The sequence below is a fragment of the Epinephelus lanceolatus genome, chromosome 8, assembly GCF_041903045.1.
Source record: "Epinephelus lanceolatus isolate andai-2023 chromosome 8, ASM4190304v1, whole genome shotgun sequence".
Classification (NCBI taxonomy): Eukaryota; Metazoa; Chordata; class Actinopteri; order Perciformes; family Serranidae; genus Epinephelus; species Epinephelus lanceolatus.
In genome coordinates, this window is record NC_135741.1 from 8,623,785 (window position 1) to 8,645,558 (window position 21,774).

Sequence of the window (21,774 nt, forward strand, 5' to 3'; positions counted from 1 at the left end):
ATGAGGAGGAGGGAGTGGCTGATTTGCGATGACACATCTTTGTTGTGGCTTCAGAAAGAATGTGATCCACACACACACACACACACACACACACGCTCTGCTCTTTACAGCATCGTCAAGCACGCAACGGGTTCAAGCTAATGGACTTCAAAGGGTGTCAGAGGGGCAGGAGGGGGAGCAGGGGGTCAGGAGCCTCAGAGGCAGGGAGGGGAAATGACTGCAGTGAAACAGACGCTCTGTTTCATGTTGGGGGAAGATTTAGATGAGTAAAAATACAGTTACAAAACTGAGAATAAGACAAATATTACATTAATGTTAGTGCTATTCAAGGTTGTGATTCTAAGGAATGTTATCAACGTGCCTTTAGATGAGTGGAAATTACTCAGATTGTTGTGGATAGAAACTAAGAGCTGATGCTGAAAACAGAAAATCACACAAACTGCCTTTATTGGACCACTTTCTAATGCGGAGCCTTTCACAAATGGTTTCTAAGATACAGGAAATGGCTTTATTAACACTTATTTACTAACACTTTACAGATCAGTTAAAAGGGCAACTGCTGAGAGCAAGTTGTGGTTTGGTTAGTCGTATTTTAACCCCACGATTTTGCTCTTCTAAGGAGTATATAAACATTTAACTCTTATCAAACATCTCTTCTCACACTTCCTATTATCAAAGAGCAGTGGATAAAACATTTAGTTAACAGCTTCCTATTTTTAACTGATGCTGAACGTTGCTTTCAACTGTTAAAATGACCAGTTTGGCTTTTATCTGATTAACTCTGCAGCTGGTGTCTGTGTCCAGCCACAGACTGTTTTTGAGTGAAGACACGTCACTGTGTAAAACTGCAGTACGACCCAGAGTTAGTGGGCCTGCTGTGTGTTTTAGTAGTTCAACAGAAACCAACAGAGCAGTGGTTCCCAACTGGTCCAGCCACGGGGTCCAGATTTCTCCTTAGTCATTAATTTAAGGTCCACACAGTTCAGTATATTCAGCATCAAACTTGTGTTTGGCCATGTCATCAGCTCGTTTTCTATCTCTGTTAAGTAGCTGTTCGTCAGTCACTCACTCTACAGCAGGAAACTGCACTTTTAGTTGAAAGCTCTGTGCCAGAAATTCACTGTACTTCAATATAAAGTGTGTTTTTTACAAAGTTGACATGTTCGTGAGTCGCCTGCGGTCCATTCAGAATGGATCCCCGACCCACTTTTGGATCGCAACCCACCAGTTGGGAACCACTGATTTAATGCACATTTTAAATGCAGAGCAGAGGCGTCAAAAACCTCTAGTTCCTACAGGACGCGAACCATGGCAGAAAAATGGCTACATCCCCGCAAGATCAAACACCGCAAAAGTTAATAAAGGACGTGTTGAAAACTACAACCGGAGGTGGTAGGGTGGGACTTCAGCGGGTGGCTCGTTCCGCTCAATGAGAGGCTGATCTATACAGCGAACTTCCGCCCACTCAGACTAAAGGGTGCCTAACTAGCAGTACTTAACTGCACACTTTGAGGCATTCTTCAAACATAAAGCCTTATTAAAAGACAGTGAGTGTATTTTTTTACTATTTCTTCAGAGATGTGAGACAGTGGACAGCTTCACAGAGACAGACAGACAGATTTAGTGATGTGTGACGGAAGTAATCCACGTGGAATCAGTTCAGCTCAACTTGACCCTCTGTGTTGCTCTAGAGGAAATATGGGACCCTAGTGAGACCTTAAACTGCCAGTAAATGTTGGATGATATCACTGCGCTGCTCCGTCTAATTCCGCTGTACGAGGCGGACATGTGGGTACAGTGTGGGGAAGAGCAGGCTGACTTACCATGTGGTAGTTGATGATTTCCTGGAGGCTTTCACCGCACTTTTCCAGGCACTCCTGCAAAGAAAAAATAACATTCTTCTTTAACCAGATAAAACATGAAGAAATACTCTCAGCTGCTGTATTTGCATCTGAGCGTAAATAAAACCTGTCAAAAACTAAAACCAAAATTTATTTCTAAAAGGAAGAAAATAAAAAGTTCTGTGATGCTAAAATAAAGCTGGTTAATGTCAGCTGAGGTAAACTGGAGGATTTCTTCTTCTGAACCTCATACAGGAAAAGAAACTGTAATTGCAGGGCTGTTTCAGTTTCTTTTTTTTTCTGTACAATGGAAACTACAAATAAGAACAAGACTTTAATAAGAAACTCTCAATTAGTCTTACAGTTGAGGCCAAGAAGGCTTTTAATAGCACTTAATGTCAGCAGCAATGAAAATAGTCAGAGACGCTGGTGCTGCGAGCCGAGCCAGAAGTAAAGTTTCCAGGCCGGATCTGATGCTCACTTACTAATCTGTTAGTAATCAGGTTTACTCACACACACATACAGAGACGCATACGGAGCTGTGAGGCTAACACCCAAAGACAAGGAAAGTCCTCGTCCCAGGAGACACTTACGGTTAACAGTCCTATCCACTAAACAAAAGACGAAATATGACATAAAACCACAATAAAGTTCAATTAATAGAAGACGAAATGGACTCGTCAGAATCTCACCGAGATCGTTTCATCCTTCTTGCACTGCTGAGACAGATCCCGGATGCCGTTGACGAAGAGCTTGTTGGCGCTGGCGTACGCCTTCCCCGCTTCAATCATCCCACTGCATAGCTTCACCAGCTGTGGAGAAGACAGACACATTTTGAGGAGGACAAATTAAAGATGCCATGCTCACCACACACGTCATATTAATGTTCATGTCAAAGCTGAATATGGCAACTTTTATTAAAATAACTTAAGTCATATTCACTTAAACTGTCACTAGATCCTGACAGTCGTACATGAGACAGAACATCTGTAACAAAAATCATGTTCCTCTGTTACCTCTTAGTACTTAATGGCATTAGCATCTACTGCCTGTGAAGGCCGAGAGGTCTTTAATACAGCCGAATGTTTTAATGCGCTGTTCGTACGCCTACAAAAAGTAACACACCACAATCCCTGTATAACCCACGCAATCATGAGCAGTAATTTGCGTACATCCCATGTCATCGGGGCTGACAATCATGTGACCAATGTGCTGACGAGAGTGAGGAAGGAGGTAGTAGAAAGACCAAAAGTCTGTGTAAGGAGGCAGGTTCAGGTGGTGGATGGGTCAAACAATTAGTGTTGCAGTGGTAGGCTATACCAGTTTTAAGGTATTTGTACCTTGAAAGGGTACTAAGGTACCTTACATTTAGTTATTTTCAACAGGGGGACTGTTTGACTAACGAGACTGACGTCACAATGTTGATAGAATTCTGGAAAATAAATTAAAATCATATTTAGAGTAACGTTACTATCTGTAATTTTCCTGTATTTTATTTGGACCACTGGCTCCATGACACTAGCTTGCAGTTTGTAAATTACTTTATCAGCTGATGTTACAAAGTCAGCGGCAGATCCACGCAGCGTAGGTTTACTAGCTAGCTAGCTAACATTAGCTTAGGTTACAGTTGGCTTATTGTTGTAACTTAGCTATGCTATGTTGACTGCATCGTAGCTGACAAAGTAAATTGCAAACCAGCCCTGGGAGTGTATATGAATAAGGCTAGCTGAAATAATCCATTTGATACAGTATTTTTTCAACATCTGCTAGCAATTCGTCTGTGTTAATAAGCAAGCTAACGTTAGCTAACATTAGCCTGCTAAAACCAATGTATTACACGTCAGTGTTTCTGCTTGGATTTTTTTCAACATCGGAGGTGGCACTGAAATTATGATATGGGGCACTGAATTTGATGAATTTACTGTTTATCACACCACAAATGAGACAAGAATTTACTTAGTGCACCCTGCTGTCCTTCTGCTTTACTTCCTGCCGCTTAGAGATTACCTTGCCCAGCGGAGAACAGCAGCAGCTCTGGAGATGGACCTTCAGTTACCGAATGTAACAGCTCAAATTCAGCTAGCGCAATCCTCAGCGGTAAATGAAGGTCCATCTCTGGGCTTCAACAGCTAAATGTAACAGAAACACAGCATGTATGGACTCCATTGCTAAGCTAACGTTAGCTACTGTTGCACACTGCAGCTCTGGAGTGGAGCTGTAGAGAGATGCAGCATGTCGATGGAGAAGTCTGCCTTATAGGCTTGTTAAGGTTTATCCCATGCTTTGGAATTGCCCTAAAAATTTGGGTCCTTTACATAGAGGTCAGCTTACAGGCTGTTACAGACAAACGACAATGTCAGGGAACATCTCAGTTTTTAAGTTACATTACAATCTGTTCACACATTGGCAATAAATAAAGAAACATTAGCTATGTTTTCATCCAAAAGTGATTTGAATCATTGGGAAATGCGCATTAAAAGAAATACGAATCCTGTGTGTTTCCATTAAATGTACACACTTTGGTGAAAACTACGAACTTGCGCAAGTTTTCCGCAGAACCGGAAACAAAACAAGTCTCGCATTCTTCTTCTTCTACGTTTTCTGGCGGTTGGCAACCAGCTTGTAAATGCATTTCCACCTTCCCGACCCAGAGTGTGGATATCACCATGGAGAGAGGTGTGCTATGTCAGACTTAATTCAAACATAACTGTTTCCATCCCCCATTTTGCGAATCAACATTTTTTCGAATCAACCAAAACCCGGCTAAAGCGAGCATATTTTAGTTTGTGCGAATCAGGGGATTTTAATTCGAATTTTGGCATTTCCATCATAATTTTCCGATGCGATACTTCTAGATGCGCATCTAAACAGGCTGATGGAAACATGGCTATTGATATATATATCAATAGCCATGTTTATGTAAAAACGTCACATAAAGAACCTTTAAGTATACTGTTCAGCTGTAAAATCATGAAGTTTGTGACCTGACTGCCATGTTGGAAACAGTTGAGCCAGAATGAAACAACGCCCAACAGCTGGGGCAACAGTACACTAAATTTGTTTCTGCAAACATTTGAGGTGAGAAATAAGCAATAGAGTAACAGATTCTTGATTCATATTTGATCAGCACTGCCTAGTTTGACTGCGGTTCACAAGCAGTGATTGACATGACAGCTGCGTTAGAGAATCCTCGGCTCTGATTGTTTTTTTTCATTCAGCCATGCTGGATTCTTGCAAATGCCAGTAGAGGAACTACAAGGAGGAGGAGGAGGAAATTAATTTTTACCACATATTATCTGTCTCATGTAAACTGTGTGAAAGTAGTGACAGTTCCAGCAAATATGACACAAAGTTATTTTTATAAAAGTTACCAGCTGTAGCTTTAATGTTAGCAGGGCAGCAGTTAACATTGAGGGAATTTGGTGGGGTTTTTTTTTTATTTCCTCTCTTTTATGATCTAAAGTTAAACTCTACAGATGGATGAAATTAGAATCACACATGCACAGTACAAAAAAGTATAAGTGATCCCAGAAGTGCAGATGTTATCAAATTCAGATGCTACTAAGTGAGTGAGAGACGTGTAAGTTGTTAAATTGCCTCACTCCAGTCTTTTTGATGTTTATAAGAGGTCAAACACACTTTGACGAAGGAATAAATATTCAGATTAACAGTGACGACGACCCCTCCTGCATGGGATATGAACCATAGTGGAGATTTCCAACACTGATGGCAGTAAAAGAAGAACAGACTAATCCTGGCCCTCACGAACACATCCTGTAATTCAATGTCAAGAGGAGCAGATGGACCGGTGACACAAGCATTACAGGCAAAACATCTGGCCGCCTCATTACAGCTGGATGCTTGAAAGCCAGCGAGAGTGCCACGTCACGTTTCAGCCAACCTCCAGCTGAACTGTTTAACAGAACTGAGCCACATTACACTGTTCATTATGCTGCCAGTGGAGGCCAGCGATGTTAGCACACTGAGGGATTAAGCACTGCAGAGTATTATAATGCTGGGAGAGAGCAGCTGAGTGTAAAGGGTAAACTGTGTCTGATGTCTGGTACAACAAGAGAGGCTGTGACAGAATGTGGAGAACAACATACCAACATTCCTCCGTTGTTTTTAGCCATTTTTCATCCAAATTACAACTGTGTGTGGAATACACTCTGAAAACCAAACCTTTATCGTGCCCATAACCAAAAAATAATCTGAAGTTATCTCCAAATCAATTCTACACCTGTTTGATCAATTTAAAGGTATAATGCGCAGGAATCGTCAGTTAAAGATTACTTTATTTGTCCCTAGGAAAATGTGCCACATCAAAGATCACACACAATTAGTGCAGTAATAGATGTAAAGTGCACAGCAACGACAAGTGAAGACATAAATTGCATTGGGATACTTGCAACACAGCTCCTCATTTAACACCCTCTGTTTGTCCTGGGTTTAGTGAAAGTGAAAGCAAACCCCAGATTCACTCTCGATTTGTAACAAGTTTTGTCCACTTTGCATCGCTATATTTATAGGGTTTTTTTGGTGCTGTGTTGTAGGACTGTGCCATATCACCTCATTCACTATAATACCGGTATAATTTTTAATATGGTATTAAAAATACATATCGTGATTCTCGCAATATTTTGACTTGCTGACATATTGACGTCATACTGTTACCCACAGTAACAACAAGCATGTCTGAAAGCAAAATTATTACTGACTCTGCGGTGGTTCCAAAAAGAGGAGCAGCTTCAGTAGTATGGAATAAACTGTGGCATCCTGAATGTTTTATGAACAGCCCCGGACTTCTCAGACTCTTTTAGTGACTTACCGCTCAGAGGGAACTCATTCAGCGGCTCCTCTGGCAGCAGCACAGTGTCTCTCCCTCTCCTCTCTTGCCGTGTGCACACGGGAGTCAGTGAAGTGATTTTGTCATAAACCTTTATTAATGTAAACCTGCGTGACGCTCATGGCTCAACAAAAACTACATATATGTGAATGTGCGATAGTTCTGGTATCATAACAGCCTATCGCAGGTTACAAACAAAAGAAATGAGACATCATTTTTGTTTAGTTTTTACTAAATATTTGAAGCAAACTGTAAAACTATTTCACTTATTTTGTTGCACTTTAATGTTTTTAAATTGATAATACATTTTTTTCTTAGTAATTTGTCATATCGCCAAGAATATCGTTATTGCAAAAACACCCTGATAAATTGTGATATTATTTTTAGGGCCATATCGCCCACCCTACTGTGTTAGCGATTTTGGAAACTCCCTCTTTGATTCGTGCTGCTTAGGATCTGGCACCTGGTTGCTACCTTTTTATAAAGTCCAGTAGACAATACAGCATCTGAAGAAAAACGCACCTCCACAACCTCTAGTGGGTCATAAGTGATGATTAAGAGGGATTACTTTTGTAGACGCTGTTTCTTTTGGAAAACCCTGTAAAGTATACCTTAAATACCTGAAAACCTAACATATCAAAAATGTCCAGAGCTTCTAAAAAAACCCTCCGTGTTTCCAATTTATAATTTTCCAACTATGTACACCAAGGCATTGGCAGCGACATATTTAACAGGCAGAAGGAACAACATGGATACCTTCATTAAACTGAATGTAAAGCTTTGGCACAAGTAATTCTTGACATCCTTTTGTGCACTGGTGGGCTCTTCCAAAAGATGCTAAGGTGAAATCGGGGCAAAGCAAAACATAGATATTATATCGATATCATGAAATGTGACAGATGTCGTCCTAGATTTTGGATATCATAATATCCTAAGTGTTGTCCTTCCTGGTTTTAGAGGCTGCATTACAGTAAAGTGATATAATTTTCTGAACTCATCAGGCTGTTCTATTATTTGTCTCAAATATGCAGGTGAGCAGATCTGAGAAACTTAAATGCATTAATTAGCACATTTATTAATAACATACAGAACATGACTTGTAAAACAGTCACGTTCACACCTGCATCACTGAACAGGCCGTCATGTGTGTAATATTTAGGCTTTATGTGTCAGCATGATTTTACAATTCTATTTGTCAGCTTGACAACAATATTTACTGTTCTGCTCATTAAACTTCTGGCCACACCTCAAACAGCGATGCCTTCAGGTGCGCTTTAAAACCAGGCTGGCTCAGAGTTGTAGCTGATGGGCAAATTCAGCACATAGAGAAGCAGATGGCCTGAACTCAGCCGCCGGCTTGTAGAGCAATAAAACTGGCATGTACCAACAGCATGAGTTGGCATGGCTGCACTTAAATGGCTACGTTACTGTATTGTTTTTGCCAGAAAAACATATACAAGGACTTTCAACACTGACCTGAATGACATGTTACAATGCTTCACTATCTGATAATCTAACCTTTTTACTCTAATTTAGTTTAGTTCACAGCTTTATAGGAAGTAGATAAGGATCAGGATTTCTGGGGCTGATCACCAATAACTGGAAGCAGTATCAGTCAAAAGCAATCACAGATCACTGGGTCAATTTGGATGCTTCTATTTACCATGCAGAGTTAATTATTTAACTATTCTTAAAACAACAAGTCATACTTGATATTTGATTGGCCGTTGTAGAGACCACCGATTTAACTATTTGAAACATATATCAGCAAGTCAAGTCAAGAGAAAGCTAAAGAAAACAAATAGGGTTTTGAAATGTTCTTATTAGGACTGTCAAGTGATTAAAAAATAATCTAATTAATGACACGCTCTGTAATTAATTAATCGAAATTAATTGCATACATACATTTTTGCTGTGAAAGTATTTAAACAATTTCAGTTCAAATGAATTTTGGCAGATGTGTCATAGTAAAGCTGCTGGATGTTGGACACAATTGTCCCCCTGTCCTCTACCACCCAAACTGGTCTGTAGTCCATTGCAATCCATTTTACAAGGGAGTTAGTTAGTCAGTCACAGGTAGACTTACTCAGTTTGAACACCTGGTGGAGTGTGGCTTAACGTGGCTGGCTGCTAGCGCTAGCATCAGAGACTGTGCTATATAGATATTACAGGCTTGAAGTACTTGATGTTATGAAAATCCCTTATTGCAGAAACTGTAGAGAACGGCATTGCTGTCAACAGTTCCATCTGGGCATTGTTTTTAAATGTAAAATGTTCCATTCACAAGGCCAAGCAGTGTCGTCTTGAATGCCTCTGTCATATGGCAAAGCCACTGTGGCGTTCAATGACACACCAGGTAAAAGGGCAATTCATTATTTTGACAGCCCTAGTTCTTATTCTTTTGTTTATTTCTTTTAAAGATTTTTTTCTGAGCATTTTGCCTTTAATGATAGTAGAGCTGAAGACTGACAGGACAGCTGGGACAAAGAGGGGGGGTGACATGCAGCAAAAGGGCGCAGCTTGGAATAGAACCTGGGCTGCTGCAAAGGATTTAGCTACTATCGGGCGCACACCCTACCAGGTAAGCTGTTGCTCAAAAATGACATTCGAATATTCCTTCTAAAAATAACTCATAGGTTCGAACCATTCGAATATTTTTTTTCTCGCATTATATCCACAAGAGGGCAAACTAATACAAGGAAACATACTTGTATATGAAACATAACTACCTGTAGGTATTTTTATTTCCACATAAACGTCTTTGAAAACATTTACATACCTACACATTAAAACACATAAAACAATTATCTATAACATTACGTTATAAACGACCACGGACCTCTCGCTCGCCCCCCCTCTCTGACCCGTGACCACACCGCCCGCGGAAGCGCTGCGAATAGCCTCGAAGCACCGGACCGTGACCGGCTCGCGCCCTGCAGCGATTGTTTCGGCGTCTGGTCTATTTTCTGCGCGAGCTGCGAGCGAATGTGTCAAGCCGGGTGACGGCGACAACAGCTGGGAGCAGAACCGCTTGTCGACCAGCGTGGAGAAATGCGCGTCTGATGCCAACGCCCACTCGCAAAGAGGACAGCTGCGGTGGTGTTTTTTTTCTCTCTCCACAATCAAATATCAATTTTCACATTCGAAGGTCCATTTTTTTTTCAAATTTGAATTTAAATTCGAATTCAGAATATTCGTTGACAGCCCTAGAGGTCACCCCCAGGTGCTTTTATTCTGATATAGTTTGATTTTACGCTGATAGAATTTCAGGGTAGTATCTGCTGCCAGCCCTCTACTTTAACTGTTTTCACTGTTCTTACTTTACAGCAACATGTGGCGTTCCAGCAGGCAGCACAGCCTTGGAGAGGTGATGTGAACATCAGCTTTGATGTCAGTGAGAAAAGTGACTACAGAAAAGTTTAGAGAATATGAGTAACTCAACAGAACCAGATGTGCTGATAAATAAAATGTCTCACTCAGGCAGTGACACTATCAACTTACCTTATCTAGTTTGGCCTCGATCTCCACCACCTCCGTCTCCACCTCATCAATATTTGCCCTGAAACACAAAAAGCAAGAGAAGCCATTAGAGCACGTGTGGTGATGTGTTACTGTATGACTGAAAGAAATTCCACCAAGGTCATTTATCTAAGTTGGAAAACAGACGTTCAACAATCTGCGCGATTTCCCACGTTCTGAGAAAGCACAAGGACACTCCATAAATCTGTGAGTGACAGATGGGAGTCTTCGCACGGAGCCAAACCCAGACATGTTCGAGCAGCGACAGGCCAGAGTTTGGGTGTGCTGTAAGTGAGCGAGACGCCGTCGTGGGAGCAGTTCTGCACTGTCAAAACAAAGTGACAGACGAGGTTTCGACACGGTGAGGGGGGAACACGGCTGTCTGGCACATCTCGAGCCCAGTACTTTCACTGTCAACACCACCACCACTAATACCACACCCAACCACACCAGACTGAGGTGTGATTTACACCCAGAGGCTCACAGCTGCATGACGTAGCCCCTGAATGCACCACTCCCCAGCTTCTCCACATGCTGGTGTCAATAAGGAGTGTGTGTATGAACAGATCTATATCCACTGCCTTGATAGCCTGCTGCTAATCCTGCCATTATCTGCTTCCTGCTGCACAGTGGGACCTTATGGCTTCATTAGAGTATAAATACGATCTACACACGCCCTCTGCATATAATCACAGCTCTGCATATCTCAACTGAATCTTCCTATTTCTGGCCACACTGGCGTTGTAGCTCAAGGGACAGACATGTCGGTCAGTTGGTCAGTCCGCCAGCTTCGTCCAGACTTAAATATCTCAACAACCATCTGCTGGACTGTCATTAATTTCTCTACAGACATTTATGCCCCCCAGAGGATGAATCCTCCTGAGTCTGGTGACGCCTTCACTTGTCATCTAATGCCACCATGAGGTTGATATTTTTGGCTTTTGGTGAAATGTCTGGACAATTGTTGGATGGATTGCCTTGAAATTTGGTTCAGACCTTTATGGTGCCCAGAGGACGACTTCTAATACATTGTGAGATCACTTTATTTTAGTAATAATTGACCATGATAGCATGTCGGGCAGGAAATCCAAAGTGTGGGATCATTTTGAGAAGGTGAAGGACGAACCCAAGGTGATATGTAAACTCATCTTCATTGGTCGACTACAAACATGACGTATCATCTAAAACATGGAAGTAGCTACATGCCCATTAGCCCACAGCGTCATTAACAGGCGGCTCGCTCAGTGTGTGATGTGCACTTGTAGATAAAATATAGGCCTATATTAATGAAGGTTCATTAGTATGGTTTTGTATTTCTCTGTAATGTAGCACAGTGTTAACAATGTTACTGATACTATTCTTTCTCACACCTTCAATTCAAACCATTGTGTTGCCCCGCCCACAATATATCATTTAATAATTACATTAACATCATAAACATGTGGGCGACTAGTCGACTAATGGCCCTAAATGATGACTACTTACAGGTGTCATTCTCGCCTATCATGACGAGCTACGCTACAGTGTGTGATTCTGCAGATGCATCCAGGTGAGGCAAAACTTTGCATTAAAATAATCATGAGTTTTTCTGTCAATCTTTCATGTTACATTAAGCTTTTATCCGTTAAAAAAACAATTAAGTACATGTCATCACAGTTCTCCTCTTAATAGTTACGTCTTATTTACTTCGTGTCTTGTTTTCCCCTTGAAAAAATAGGTCACCAAATATTTTTCGTCATCATTTTTGATGACAAAATTAGCATCAAGCCCTTCTGAAGAAGCACACTGCCAGTTTAAGACTAGTTCTCCATTTGATATCAAGGAAACATGAATCACAGCACAACACACAGACGCAGCAGTTCTGTGATGATGAGAGTATCTGTGGCATATATCGGCCACCACTGGCAGGATATAAAACTTGTATCTCTGTCTCATCTCTTTCTCTCTGGCCTTGGGTGGATTAGCCTGCTTGGCTGAAGCTGCAGCGAGCTCAGGGGGGACAGAGGATGGCACGTGGTCTCGTCCTCCTCTCCACCCCCACAGCTTTTACTCTCAACATCTCCTTCCATAAGGATCGGAGGAAGTGAGGAGGGGGGGGAGAGGAAAATACTCCAGAGAGGAAATATCTGTCAGAAGCTCCGACTCATGCAGAATGGAAACATACATTACCAAAATAATCAATACCATATTATTCCACGTGTGGACGCGTGTTATTGTAACCTCAACTGATCTCCTGCTGCACAGCCTTCAGCTAACCACACCCAGGGATAGTGTTTCTGTGAGCAAAGCTGTTTTCATTGCTGATGTCATTTTTGAAACTGCCCGTTTCATTTGATAATGCAGAGCTTAGCAGGCTCTTTCCAGAGGGCTCGTCTCCTCAGGCCTTTCAGCAGCAGCCAACTGATCTTAAAGTGTTATTTTTTTATATCTTTTATTTTGAATGCCCACAGAAACTCAACGCAGTCCTTGAATGACCCATTTAAATTAACAAAAAGCTGATACAAACACATTTTATGAAGATCAACTGCAGTCTAAGGTTGCCCCATGATGATCCGTAGTAAAACATGTAATTAAATTATACATTTAATACTGTGTTTATTTTGAAATAAAATCGTTATTCAATGGACCATACTGGTGCCTTACCGCCAGCACATTTTCCAAAACATATTACCAGTGTTTTGATCTGATCTTCTTGCTTTCAGTTAATTTCAGTGTGGTATAAATATCATGTAGAAGCCTCTGACGTGCTTTAAACGGGTATTCAAGGATCTATTAGAGATGCACGATACTGGATTTTTTGCCGATATCCAATATGCCGATATGTAACAACCCATTTGACCATTAACCGATACAGATGTCCACTTTTTCCCACCTAATTTAAGGGATCATCAAGTCTCTTCTGCATATTATGCATGCATACTCTTATCATGACGGCCCATCAGCAGATGGATACATGAAATACAATACTTTTCAATGTATGTAATAGAAAAGGCATGTTGGACAGTCCATAGGGACTTGGGTTAGGAACCGGAGGGTCGTTGGTTCAAGTCCCTGTCCGGACCAAATGCAGAGCGTGGACTGGTGGCTGGAGAGGTGCCAGTTCACCTCCTGGGCACTGCCGAGGTGCCCTTGAGCAAGGCACTGAACCCCCCAACCGCTCGGGGCGCCTGACCAAGGCAGCCCCCTCACTCTGACATCTCTCCACTTTGTGCATGTATAGGTCCTGTTTGTGCATGTGTGTGTATTTCGGACCTGTGTGTTGATGACAACGGATTGAAAAATTGAATTTCCTCTCAGGGGGATTAATAAAGTACATAAAATAAAAATAAAAACATTTAAATAAAATATGTACGGCGAGATTATTATTTAAATTTTTCCTTTTTGATGAGTTTTTTTTCATGACCCAAATTTGTATTTTATTTAATCTTTTTCACTAAAAAAAGATAATAGGTATATAAAAATAGTCAGTGTTTGTGCTTATATAGCAGGGCTTTATTTTGTAGTTTCTAGTAGAACAAATGTTTCAGTTAGATGTAAGGACCAAATATTATCTCTCTAAAGAAGGCCAACTTTCTTCACCACTTTATTCTGCATTACAACAGAGTGCAGTAGAGTTAAAGATATCATTTAGATGTAACTTACAATGTAACGTATGAATATATACAAACTAATACTACACAAAGCTCAACTGTTCAGTGCAGTGGTATCCAAACTTGGAGGTCAGGACCAAGCAGGAACCTCCAAGGCTGAAAAATGAAGCCAATGCTGAAGTGCCAAAAACTGCAGTTCCTCTAATGGCCACTTGAGGCTGGCTCCGTGAGCGAGTCAATCCCCATAGACCTCCGTGTTAAAGTGCCCAACTTTATAGCAGAAATGAACAAGTTTACAGCCTGTACTAAAAATGTTTTGATCTCTATAGCGATCTGTATTTTACTGAGGCTTAAAGTTATCTAATTTGAGAGTAACAGGCTATCTATGAGGCGTCATCACAGTCTATAGCCCCTTTCATACTGCCTGTTCAAGGTGGGAGTGTCACGCTAAATTGTCTCACCTTAAAACCAGCAGTTGAGGTAGTAACAGCGCTGAATCAACCTATGTATAAAGGGGACAGCCAGCAGGACGGGATCATGTGCAGGATGGGTGTAACATTTTGACGACGTGTTATGTGTGAGACCTACCGCTAGGAGATTTAAAAAGTAGTAGCAGTTAGCAGCTAACTCAAGGGAGGACAACAGCAACCGAAAATGTCCACAAACTGCAGGACAATGAGGTCAAGGAGCTTCCTGCCCTCCAAGCAGAGGACGAGGTCAACTGCTATATGACAGGAACTGTTAATGATTGGTCAATGACAAAACATCACGACTACACAAGATTAGTCTTCGTCCCTTGTAAAACAATGGAGAGTTTATCTTTTCAAATTTTTGGGAACATCACTCCTTGGTTTAATTGCTCACAGTTCATAGCTACAGCCAAAAAACTGGGAACACATGCCTAGATTCTTTATAACCCTGCTATAAACCCATTTAAGAGAGCTGTATGTGTGTGGTGAGGTTAAGGACATGATTGTGTAAATTATGTTTCAAACTGTTTTAACGTCTTGCCAACTGCAGAGGTGTGAGACAAAGTTTAATAAATTAAAATTCATGGCAATAAAAAGGCTACATTTCGAAGAAACGCTGCTCAATACGCAGCTGAACCAGTGTGGCTCAACACAGTGACAGCCCAGCTCGCTGCTCCAGATGTGCGGACTCCGGCTCATGGGACAGCTGCTCCCGCTGAACCCCCCCTCGGGCTGTAACCCCCCACTGCCCTGTCTCACTGCACATGACTCCCATAATGGATGCACATGGCGCCCCGGGCCAGTAGCCAAGGCAACCATCTCCTAAGTGGGCCGGAGAGGTCCCCGATGTGCTTGTGAGTTGACCCTTATTCACACCACGGGAGAGCGGAGAAGCTGAAACATTACTCTCTTTACTCATGGCTACTGTGACAAGCAGTGACCATCATCACACCATTAAAACCTCATCAGGAGACTGTTAAACAGCAGTAAAGCAACTACTCACTAAGTTTATAACTTGTTAAGGCAGAATGAGGTTAAACGCCCGTGTTTGTGCGTAGGGATCATTTATGTGACATGGAATAGTTTGAGCAGCAGCAGTGTAAAAACATCATTAACACTGAGATTTTGCTGAGCAAGCAGCAGCGCTGGTGGTTTCGACATGCTGACGGGGCGTCCAGAGGAACGTCTGAGGTGCTGTTTGCTGGCCCAAAGTCACAGAATACCTCTGTTTCTCTTTAACTCATGAGCCACCGCATGATGCTTGAGATTAAAACCTTTTTAAACAGTATAACGAACAACATTTTGTCCAGGCTGGCATCTCTTTGTGGTCTGTGAGCTACAGGCATCATCATCTCAGGGAAAATGTTTTCATTATTCCAGTAAGCACCGGTGGAAAAAAGTATTCAGAGCCTATTGTTAAAAGAAGTAATAACACTTTGTGAAAATATTCAATTACAGGTAAATTTCCTGCAGTGAAAACATTACTCAAGCAAAAGTGCATACTATTAGAAAAACATACTTTAAAGTAGAAGAAGTACGTGTAATGGCCCAGTTGGAGTTGCAGTTGGTCAAGCTCGAGTAGAGCTTTGATCGGGGCCCAAAAAAATCAGACCTCACATGAACCCACACAGTTTCTGTCCAAGCCTGAACCAAGGCACCAGTTTTGGGCTCAAACCTGATTAAAAACCCACATTTCTAGCATAAGAATATATATAACTAATCATTTTTATTATAAGCTAAGGGCTGACATGTTTCATCACACCACTTCTCCATCTTCTCTTCCTTCTGATATTTCAACAGTCTGTCATCAGCCCTGCATCTTGCGCACAACAAATTTGGCAGAACAAGTTGTACCAATTGGTGCCTCTCCGTGTTCGCGTGTGCACGGCGGTCCACGGTGGTCCACGGTGATGAGATGTGCAGATGATGATGATCACATCTCTCCCACTGCTGGGGAGGCAGAAGCAAACACTGCCATCTAAGCAGCCTCTCAATTCAATTTACTTAAATAAGCTTTATCGGCATGCCATTTCATATGTGATGCCAAAACACGATTACAATAGACATAAATTTTAAAGATAAAAAAATCTCATGAAGTGAAGGAGTAAATAAAAAGGCAGAGCGTGATCTGTGAGGTGATGAACTATATGTTGTTGTGTCTCTCTGTCTTGTGCACGCTCTCTTCATCTCCCCTGGTTCTTCACTATATTTCTCCATTGTCCCATCTCTCTCTCTCTCTCTCTCTCTCCATCACGGCTCCCCTCTTTCTTTCTCTTTCCTTCTTGATTCAGTCCAATGCTATTCCCACCAGTTACACAGAAGAACTGCCAGTTTCATTAAAAAAATAAAAATAAATCACTGATAAACTGGCGAGAACATGACCCTATTCAAGCCTGGGGTAATTTTGATCGATATCGGGTCGGGCAGAGAATCAAAGCTTTAAGCTTTAGCTATTTTTAAAACTGGTGATAAATTTCTGTCTCTCCCTCTGGCAGTGAGAGTAATTACATAAACACTGTTAACACCTGCCTATTACATTTGGCTGCAGGTGAGCTCGCTGCATCTCCGTCCCGTGAAACAAATTTTTTATCTTAATAAGGGATGCACAATTATATTAGCACATCATTGGTATCGGCCGATATTGGCTTTAAAATGAACTATCAGAATCAGCTAACATGCTTTCTCTTATTTTGCATGATGTTAATTCCACTACAGGAGAGACCTGATGATCACTAAAATTAGGTGAGGAAAAAAGTGGATATATCGATATCGGTATTAGTTATCGGTCAACTGAGTTGATACATATCGGCATATAAGATATCAGCAAAAAATCCAATATCCTGCAACACTAATTTTAATCCTTCCTCTGATTGCCAAGTTTCTTTTTTATCAAGCCCAGTCTCGCTCTGAAGTCGTTTGGGCAGTTACTTACGATGTCAGACACTGACGAAAAAAGCCGTCCTTTTACGTCGGCATGATACGCAATGTGTCAACATTACAGTTTAATGGTGCTCAGCAGCCTCAGGGGGAAATGTGGCCGGACAATAACGCAAGTTAAAGCGGCAAAAGTCAAGAATGGGGCAAGCGGGAGGGGAAACCTTTTCTTTTTTCCCAAAACCTTAACATGTGCTTTTGTTGCCTAAACCTAGGCATGTGCGTTAGTTGTTGGAGGGAAAAAAAAAAAGTCAATTTGCGTTGTTGTACCAATGTAGTGCATTTATTTTGAAAGCGACTGTATGTAAAGAGTAAATTTCCTGTGAAGTGTATTTTGAAAGAACACAATGCATGTAACAGGCAGAACTTGACACGGTGTCCCAGAACGTCAGCAACCAACGCACCCAGGGTACCTTGCACATCATATCTGCACGACATGAAAGGTAGAGAGCTTTCCTTTACAGCAATAGACTTTATCAGCATTGTGTGGACTCATTTGGTTAGGGCTTCAATCAGTATGTTTACACGTACAGTTTAATTCCACTTTTAATCGGAATGAAAGGCCATTCGGATTAAAAGTGGTCATGTAAACGGTCATTCCGATTGAAAATTAAATCAGATTAAAGGGGGTGGTTTATTCCGTTTGTCATTCCGAATGAAAGAATTTTGTGTGCATGTATACACTCATTCCTCTTTAAATTCATTCCGGTCTTTCTGCGCATACTCGTTTCCTTGCCCTTCTGGCGCGATGATGTATATAGCGCGCATAGCAACGGGCTGCATAGCAACAGGCTGAGATAGAGCAGTCGGACTTGTTGCACTCACCGGTTTCCATTCGCCACAGCACGGTCTTCTATCTCCCTTCTCCTCCTCAACAGACGAAGCATTAGCAGAACAAGGTGGTTGTCGTACTGCTGCTTCAAGAATATAAGAAATTTAAAAAAAAAACACGCCCGAAAAAGGCACTAAGAACGGCGTCGTCAAGCATCTTGTTATCTGGAGCGAGGACTATACAGTGTTTTCTTCTGGTAAACGTAAACACGTAACATCCGCTCCGCCCCCTATCCAATCAGAAACCTTCCCTGCCCCAAACCTTGCGCAGACCTGAATAAAGGCGATTGAACTGATCTCCCATGTAAACCCTCATTCGGAATGAATATTTCCCATGTAAACTACCTGGAAAGACTTTAATTCCGAATGATTTCATTCAGATTTATTTCATTCCGAATGAGAAGCTATCATGTAACCGTAGCCACTGTGACGGACGTTCATTATATGTCATACCTACTTTAACTATTTTATATACTGCTGAGTTGTCTGACTTGCATCACATTTTCTAAAGCTCATCATATGTTTTGTAAAATCTTAACCTGTAAAGTAACTAAAGCTATTGAATATTTTTGTAGTGGAATACAAGTACAAAGTAGCACGAAATGGAAATACTTAAGTACAGTGTAGGTATCTTAAATTAGCAACAGTACTGCTGTGTGAACCGGCTGACTGTGAGAGATGCAGCTGGGCAGGATGCCCCAGAGGGTTGTGTTTTGGAGGGTGAACGGCGACAGAGCAGCCTGGTGGTCTGGATGGAGAACGAGCAGGTGGGATGCAGAGGAGAGAGCCAACACTGGGTCCAGGTAGTGACCCCTAAAATACAGCACACCCCCAACCAAACCGCCAGCTGGTGCACACCGACTGAACCTACAGCCAGCAGCTCGCTGGGGAGAGTGAATTAGCCAATGAGTGATGCAGCGATGTCAGCGTGCTCTCGTCTCGCTGCCAGCATACAAATGAGAACAGCTGTAGAGCAGACTACACGCTCTCTTCAAGAGACCCTCTGACTGTTTGATATCAGTCTGCTGTTTGGTTGTCTGCATCTTTAATCTTAATTCAAAAACCTGCCACAGAAGGTTTCATCAGCGTGGAGAGTTTGGGAGGCTGCAGAGGGAACAGGAGGTGGAGGAGGGGGAACCGAAGGGTTGGAGACACAGGGTGGCCCCGTCTGTCTGAGGGCACCTTTGTGACAAAGCCACTTCCTGTCTGGAGACACGGCAGCATTTTGTTATAATATTGATTGCTTTAGTGTCCTAATTGAGGCTGGATTGCAGGGCTGAATGGCTGATTCGAGGGGGGTGAGATCACTGAGCATTTCCCCTTCAGCTACGTTGAACAGTAGCTCGGGTTGTTTTTAGCTCCATGGCTCCTAATGCCCCCACCCTGAGCTCTTCTCCTCCTCCTCCTCCTCTTCTTCCTCCTCCTCAGGGGTCAAGAGGGCACCTCCGGCTATGCAATGCCAATAGCAAATCACTAAAACATATCTTGCCTCCTGCTTTGAGTGATCACAAGACTAGACTGTTCTCTAAACCTGTCACCTGAACAACAAAGTCCAATCATAGTTTAGCAACCATAACTAGGCGGTGCCATGCCACTGACAGCCCATAATTCCGAGGTCACGATAGTCTGAAAAATGTCCCATTGGACCTAAAGCCCATTTGTATGACAGGGCCAGAAACACACTACACACTTACACCAAACGGAAGCACATGGCTAATCATTATGCAGAATGACATCACTGGACGATCCTACTATGGCGAAGGAATGACCCGCCCCACACTGCCGATCTCACTCCAACTGCCTAAGCTAGTGGTTCCCAACTGGTCCAGCTCCAGGGTCCAGATTTCTCACATGGTCTGAAGATAACAAGTAGTAGTTTTTTGGTGGCCCTTTTTAGGTGGCAAAACTAACTACTAATTAATTGAGGAAGGGTTTTTACCCAGAAACTGTAAGTAAACATTGTGATTCCATCTATATGTCACCGTTATTATTGTTAACTGCATGCCAAGAACAGAAAGCTTGACAGGCGTAGCAACAGTAACCAAGGGAGGTGGGGATTGGCAAATGGTCAGTTACTACTGCAACAGCCCATTTGGCATCCTCCTGACCTTCTGACCTCCAAAGAAAGTTCACACTCATCCAGTTGGCGCCACATTCACGTCATCAACCTAATAATTTAAGAATTACACCACCCCATAATCTGTTGTAACACAATCCTAATGGATTAAGGCGCAGGGGGAGTTCAGATGTCTCCAGTAATACCCTCCCTGACATGTGTTCAAAGCCCTGACTATTGTTTCATAAGCCCAGGCTTTTATTTCCACGTGAAAGCTTAGATGTGTTCCTCGTACTTAAAACGGGCCTGCTTGCTGTTCTTAAAGAGGAGAGAGCTCGGCCGCACTGTAAACACCGCTCACATTTCTGCACTGAGTGCGCCGCTGATGCTGCATTAACCTCAAACCCTCTTCAACAACACACATCTGCACTAATGGCTTCACAGAAGTGACACGTCTGCTGCAGCAATAATTACTCATTTATGCTTCGACTGTGACGTGCTGGAGCCCGGAGCATTAAGCCATATAGATTAGGTTGCCTATCCTGGATGGGCGGTATCCATCACGGGGTTAACATGTATGTCTCAGGACAGGTGCTGTCAGTATCTATATTAAAGCCCCATCGCTCTTCTACAAGTGGAGGTTGGTGCTCACCATCCCCCTCTGATTTCCTACTGTGCCCAATTCTTGTGTGAAGCCAAAACAGCTGAGTGGCATCCAGTCACCAAGCCCCGTTTCTACGGCAACATCCATCAAGTTCTCAGACAGACGACCCTCCCGGCCCACCCACTCATTCAGTGGACTCAATACAGAGACCACCAACACTCTCCACCAAACTGTTTCCTCACAGGGGCCTCGTGTGTCTGATCTCTGCCAAGTCTGTGAAGACACCGTCTGGTGTCGAGTTCAGGAGAAGACAGGACCTTCCAATCTTTGGGGTCACATGGTTTCAGATTAAGGGGCTTTCAAGCCGCCGTGCGGTAATTTGCAGCCTCCAGTCATTTAAATGAGGGGAAGGCAGCAGAAGGGAAGAGGCTTCCAACACAGCGGTAGAGGTATGAAGCAGTTGCGCACATGCACAGATTTTGCTCTGCTGTGCTGAGTTCTCCACACTGAACTTCTGGCGGTCGCTGCCTGCCCCATAGGCCTGCTCAGCTGCTCAATTAGTGGGCATCACCGAAGAACAGATGACACAAAATGGAGGAGCTCATAATGTTGGTGTCTCCATACCTGGAGAGACCAAAGTCTACAATGGTAAGAATATGGGTCCCTCAAGAGAAAGGTTGGGAAACACTGTTGTAGGGTGCCTATTGGTGCTTTGACGAAATATCTACACACTGAGATTTTTGATAAATCATTATCAGTAATGTAGATATAATGACTGAGTGGGTGAGAGCAGTTAATAGAGCGGCCAGAACAGTCTGATGGGTTCAGAAAATTGCATCAACTCACTGTAATGCAGCCTTTAATCCCAGCAGAAGACAACGCTTAAGATCTTACGATATCCCAAATCTAAGATATCTAGTCTCATATCACAGTATCGATGTATCGATATATTTACCAGCCCTCGAACAGAGCCGCTGCTTTTGTCTTCAGAAGTCATAATGTGTTATATGAGGCTGTCATTAATTAAACTGCAAATACGAAAACCGAGATTTTTTCGACAAGCTGAATTCTTCCTCTGTTGAA

The 21,774-nt window shown here is 42.4% G+C and overlaps 1 protein-coding gene across 3 annotated transcripts in view; it reads right to left on the bottom strand.

Annotated features, from left to right (window-relative positions):
• Positions 1-21,774, bottom strand: part of acap3a (ArfGAP with coiled-coil, ankyrin repeat and PH domains 3a) — a 115,685-nt gene that overhangs the window by 55,378 nt on the left and 38,533 nt on the right. For all 3 annotated transcript variants that reach the window (XM_078169799.1, XM_033628897.2, XM_078169798.1), the window contains exons 2-4: positions 10,189-10,246; positions 2,534-2,653; positions 1,824-1,877 (exon numbers count right to left, since the gene is read on the bottom strand). In XM_078169799.1, coding sequence (XP_078025925.1) covers positions 1,824-1,877; positions 2,534-2,653; positions 10,189-10,246 — 232 coding nt within the window. The remainder of the gene's footprint in view (positions 1-1,823; positions 1,878-2,533; positions 2,654-10,188; positions 10,247-21,774) is intronic.